At 50.8% G+C, this 5,555-nt stretch overlaps 1 protein-coding gene across 6 annotated transcripts; it reads right to left on the reverse strand.

Annotated features, from left to right (window-relative positions):
• Window positions 1-1,475: 1,475 nt before the first annotated feature.
• On the reverse strand, window positions 1,476-3,420 carry LOC129469929 (chorionic somatomammotropin hormone 2). Of its 6 annotated transcripts, XM_055257149.2 has the most exons (5): window positions 3,062-3,420; window positions 2,635-2,795; window positions 2,290-2,409; window positions 2,033-2,197; window positions 1,476-1,779 (listed from the first exon to the last, which is right to left on the reverse strand). In XM_055257149.2, the coding sequence occupies exons 1-5, from the start codon at window positions 3,069-3,071 to the stop codon at window positions 1,582-1,584; spliced, it is 654 nt and encodes a 217-aa protein (XP_055113124.1). In that variant the 5' UTR covers window positions 3,072-3,420; the 3' UTR covers window positions 1,476-1,581. The 6 variants fall into 6 exon arrangements, with proteins under 6 accessions (XP_055113124.1, XP_055113126.1, XP_055113129.1 ...); XM_055257151.2 differs by lacking the exon at window positions 2,635-2,795 and having other exon boundaries at window positions 1,479-1,779; window positions 2,290-2,405; window positions 3,062-3,133; XM_055257154.2 differs by lacking the exon at window positions 3,062-3,420 and having other exon boundaries at window positions 1,479-1,779; window positions 2,737-2,795.
• Between the last annotated feature and the right edge of the window lie 2,135 nt (window positions 3,421-5,555).

Genomic DNA, 5,555 nt, shown 5'->3' on the forward strand with positions numbered 1-5,555 from the left:
AATTGTCATTAGGAAAACAATATAATTTCACTACAGGTATTTAGACACTCCATCAGAAAACACAAAACATCCAAAAATTCAATGCAGAAATAACTACAATTTCTTGAGTACTATAATATATCAAAAATACCATTGCATTTAATCCTTACATAATCCTTGTAAAGCAATATATTTATTATTATTATTATTATTATTAATTTATTTTTTTTGAGATGGAATTTCGCTCTTGTTGCCCAGGCTGGAGTGCAATGGTGCGATCTCGGCTCACTGCAACCTCCACCTCCCGGGTTCAAGCCATTCTCCTGCCTCAGCCTCCCGAGTAGCTGGGATTACAGGTGCCCGTCACCACGCCCAGCTATTTTTTTGTATTTTTTGTGGAGACAGGGTTTCACCATGTTGGCCAGGCTGGTCTTAGAACTCCTGACCTCAGGTGATCCGCCCAGCAATATATTATTATCTCAGCTTGGTCAAGTAATTTATTCAGGAGCACTAAATTATGTACAGCCCAAATCTTTCTGATTCTTTCCCTTATACCAAGTTACCCCAATTAACATCTCTTAGAACAAAATTGCTGACAGACAGCTTGGAGACCATGTGTGTTTGGGTTAATTTTTGCCCTTAAAATATTTTCAATATGTGTTGCCAGTGTTTAAATGTTAGATTTCACATAAAAGTATGGATGTCCTGGCTGTCTCAAAGAATCAGAATGTCTGGAAGCCATGTCCCTGTGGTCCTGATGGTGACAGGCTGGGTTGGTCCCACCTCAGCAGGGGCTTGAGTTCTGCAGATTGTGCTGGTTCCCACCCCTCTGTGTTGCATCCCCCGAAGGGAAGCGAGCATCATCTGGGATTTATCCCCTCCCATCCAGCCCTCATTTCTTACGTTGTTATGTACCTGGCACCTGTTGGCACTGCATTTGCAACCCCAAATAAAATCTCTTTTCCACTTTCCTTGCCCTAATTCAGATTCCAAATGCTCTGGTTCCATATGTCTCAAACTCATTTTTGCATTGTTCTCATTTCCCAGGAGTAATTGGGCTTAAGGAATATTCATCTTAAAATTCTTCTGAACACAAGTAATTCTATGCCATTGTTTCCTCACCTGTTGGGGAGTTTTTGCCTGTGCACTTAATAGCCCATCTTGTTTTCATTTCTTCCTGCTCCTGGGGAGCTAGGTTTGGTGTTGCTGGTGATGGTGGGGGAGGAAGAAATGCCTTCAAGTCATCTCTGGGATGACCAATGAGCTATGACCAGCAAGCTGGGACTACTGACCTGGTGGAATGGCCTTAGTGAGTAATAGACAGCAGTGATGTGTCAGCCTTTTTATGGCCCAGGAACAGCCAAACCTCTTGTAGTTCAGCGGCCTAGTTCCCAATAGACCCTGAAGGCCCTCCAGGTCGTCTTCGCACCTACCCCTTGCTCCATATCACCCCCCTCCACCCCATAATATTAGAGAAGGACACCTAGTCAGACAAAATGATGCAACTTAATTTTATTAGGACAAGGCTGCTGGGCACTAGAGTGGCACCTCCCGGGGCCAGGAGAGGCACTGGGGAGGGGTCACAGGATGCCACGCAGGCACCTAGAAGCCACAGCTGCCCTCCACAGAGCGGCATTGCACCATGCGCAGGAATGTCTCAACCTTGTCCATGTCCTTCCTGAAGCAGTGGAGCAGCCCGTAGTTCTTGAGCAGTGTGTCATGGTTGTGCGAGTTTGTGTCAAACTTGCTGTAGGTCTGCTTGAGGGTCTGCCGAGTCTGGGGGCTGCCGTCTTCCAGCCTCTGCAAAGTGAAGGAAGAGAAGGAGAGGCCAAGCGCTTGGGCACTGTTCCCTCCCTCTCTCATTCATCCATTTTCCTCCCTCCCCTTCAGGGTGTAGAGAAAGGCCTGGAGGATTCGCCAGGGGAAATGAAGAGTAAGGTGAGTTCTCCTGGGTCAGCGTCTGACTACTAGAAAGAGGGCAGCAGTGTTTTTCTCTCCCAGCCCTCCAAGCCAGTGGGGTTTCAGGATTGGGGACCCCTGGCACCGCCCTCACCCCCATCAGCGTTTGGATGCCTTCTTCTAGGTCCTTTAGGAGGTCATAGTCATTGCTGTCCGAGGTGTCATACACCAGGTCGTTGGTGAAGATACTCCTGAGGAACCGCACGGGCTCCAGCCACGACTCGATGAGCAGCAGGGAGATGCGGAGCAGCTCTGAGTTCTGCAGGGGAAGGACCGGCAGTGGCTGTGCTGCCCGGGTGCTCTGACCACAGGTCTCCCCCATCCCCGCCTGGGGAGAAGGCATCCACTCACGGATTTCTGCTGTGTTTCCTCCATGTTGGAGGGTGTCGGAATAGAGTCTGAGAAGCAGAAGGAGGCCTGGGAGTCACGCAGAAATGAATGCTTCTGGTCCTTTGGGATATATGCTTCTTCCTAGGAGAAGGACCACCCCCCCAAGAAGGACCGCTGTTTTCTATGCTGGAGACCAGCTCCCATTGTTACTTTTCTGGGAACCTGGCTCAGCCTATGCTCATCTGCCTGCATTTTTGCTCCAGAAAACAACCCTGACCTCCTTAGTCTCCTCCCATTACTTCCCCAGTGGGGGAAAGTCACCACTTCTTGCCACCCCTGACCTGCACCCATTCCCCAAGAGCTTACAAACTCCTGGTAGGTGTCAATGGCCAGCTGGTGCGCACGATGGGCTTGGAGCATAGCGTGGTCAAAGAGCTTGGATAAGGGAACGGTTTGGACGGCACCAGCCTCTTGAAGCCAGGGCAGGTAGAGCAGGGCAAAAGCCAGGAGCAGGGACGTCCGGGAGCCTGGGGAGAAACCGGAGGGCAACGGAGGGAGCCAGAGAGCAGGAGGCCAGCACTCTCCCTGTTCCAGGAGCTGCTTGTTTTTTTCTCTCTCTCCGTCCTTCCAGGGACCAGGAACATTCAGAGATTGGCCAATATATCTGGGCTTCGATGGCGATATTCACATTCAGAAGCCCCAAACCTAAGGGTTAGTGCCCCCGTCCCATCTACAGGGCACCGCCTTTCCCCTTGGGCCCCCCTGTGCCCAAGGGGGTTTTAAGGGCGCTTACCTGCAGCCATTGCAGCTAGGTGAGCTGTCCACAGGACCCTGAGTGGTTTGGGGAGTTGGGCCTTGGGATCCTGGAGCTGGTCTCTTGTGGGCCCTTTTTATGCCCTGGCCCCTTCTCTCTCCCTGCTTGACCCCACCTGTTTCTGTGTACATTTATGCATGGGGCCACTGACGGGCTTGTGCTACTGGATAATTTAGAAGCTCCTCCCACACATGCTGGGATCATGCCCCCTGGCTCGTCATCTTTCCCTTCCCACCGTGAGCAGCGTTGTGAGGGTTGTGCACAGAGTGTCAGCCAGAGACACCACCCAACTTGTTCTCTCTTTAAGGGTCAGGTGGGTGCCCTCTGGCAGCAGGCCATGGTGGCCAACCTGAACGCAGGGAAGGATGTCAGGATAGCCAGTCCTTGAGACCCCTACCGACCCCATCCCACTCTCTATCCTATTCCTTTCCTCCTCCCCGCATGTTTCCCCTCTACCCAGCAGGCAGAATGTGTGTGTTGGGAAAAGGGGCCTAGCACAGCCAATAGATTGTGGGGGTTCTGAGCACCATTCAGTCCTGAATTCCACTTTTGCTGACTCCTCCTGGGCCAGCCTGAGTCAGCTGGATGCAGTTCTAACACTGACCACTAGAGGGAACCAACCCCACACTTTGATCTCCGCTTTCCCTGAGCCTTGGGGCGGAGTGGTTGGGTGGCGGGGCTCCCCCAGGTCCCTGGGGACGAAGAACCCAGACTCGAGGTATTGCCCCAGCTCCCTGGACCTGCACCAGAGATGCAAACCAAGAAACAGAAATCCCGGGAACAGACCCGGACCACAAGGGCTTCCTCCCATAGCCCTGAAACCATCAGAGAATCTCAAAGTTAGAAGAGCTCTTGAAGATTTGAGTCTCTTCCCCAGCTTTGGAACTGAGAACACATCACGCCGACAGATGCCCTATCCAGCCATGGAAGCCCGTCCTCTTTTTACTCCTCCTCCTTTCCAGACCTGTGTAGAGCTTATCCAGTTGCCAAGGGCCTGCCTGTGCATTCTTACGTCTGACCTGCCACTTGTCTTGTGTAGGAGGTGTGATTATCATCTCATTTCACACATCAGGAGACTGAGGCTCAGAGAGACTGACTGCATGAGCTACCTCAGCCAGGGCAGCAGATCTCCACAACTTTGCTCTTCCCACATTGCGTCATTTAAAGTCCTTTCTCCAGGCCGAGCAAGCTGGCTCATGCCTGTAATCCCAGCACTTTGGGAGGCTGAGGTGGGTGGATCACTTGAGGTTAGGAGTTCAAGGTCAGACTAGCCAACATGGCAAAACTCCATCTCTACTATAAATACAAAAGTAGCTGGGTGTGGTGGCGCAAGCCTGTAATCCCAGTTACTCGGGAGGGTGAGGAGGTAGAATCACTTGAACCCAGGAGGCAGAGGTTGCCGTGAGCCAAGATCACTGCACTCCAGCCTGGGCGACAGAGTGAGACTCCATTTCAACAACCACAACAACAAGAAAAAAGTCCTTTCTCCAGAACAGGTAGTGTGGTGTTACTCAGTTATTTACTTATTTTAGTTTCTTTCTTTCCTTCCTTCCTTCCTTCTTTCCTTCCTTCCTTCCTTCCTTCCTTCCTTCCTTCCTTCCATCCTTCCTTTCTTCTTTCTCCTTTTTCTTTCTTTCTTTCTTTCTTTCTTTCTTTCTTTCTTTCTTTCTTTCTTTCCTTTCTTCTTTCTTCTTTCCTCTTTCTTTCTTTCCTTTCTTTTCTGTTTTTGATGGAGTCTCATTCTGTTGCCCAGGTTGGAGTGCAGTGGCATGATGTTGCCTCACAGCAACCTCTACCTCCTGGGTTCAGTTGATTCTCCTGCCTGACTCTCCTTAGTAGCTGGGAGTACAGTCGCCTGCCACTATGCCAGGCTAAATTTTGTACTTTTTTAGTAGAGATGGGGTTTCACTATGTTAGCCAGGCTGCTCTCAAACTCTTGACTTTAGGTGATCCACCCTCCCTGGCCTCCCAAAGAACTTAGATTACTGGCGTAAGTCACCGCCCCCAACAGTTATTTCAGCTTCTAAATCCCTCTGAGTGCAGGAATCCTGCCCCAACACAGGGGCCCTTTGCCTCATTTTGTGGTTCCATAAGGGGCAGATTGTTCTTTCTCAATTCCCAGGTGAGAATGGCCCAGTGGCATGGGGTGCCTTGTGGAAAACTCATAGCAGGACAAGGCAAAGGCAGAGAAGGCCAGGACTGAGCGTCCTGTCTCCTGGTGCCCAGGGTTGGGGCTATTTCAATATCATCTGGAGGTCACAAGCATCAGATGCCCCCGAGATGAGAGCAGGAAAGAACACCCTCTCCAGCGGTGAAATCTTCCCCCACCCTGAGTTTATGAGCATCTAGCACTGGACGCTGTAGAAACTCAAGCAAGCAAACAAGCAAACGCTTCTAGAAATGGTTGGCTGTGGTGTTGGCAACCAACATTGAAAACCCACACCCCTGTGGCCTAGGATGTGAATGCTGGGGC

Source organism: Symphalangus syndactylus, chromosome 20 (genome assembly GCF_028878055.3).
Source record: "Symphalangus syndactylus isolate Jambi chromosome 20, NHGRI_mSymSyn1-v2.1_pri, whole genome shotgun sequence".
Classification (NCBI taxonomy): Eukaryota; Metazoa; Chordata; class Mammalia; order Primates; family Hylobatidae; genus Symphalangus; species Symphalangus syndactylus.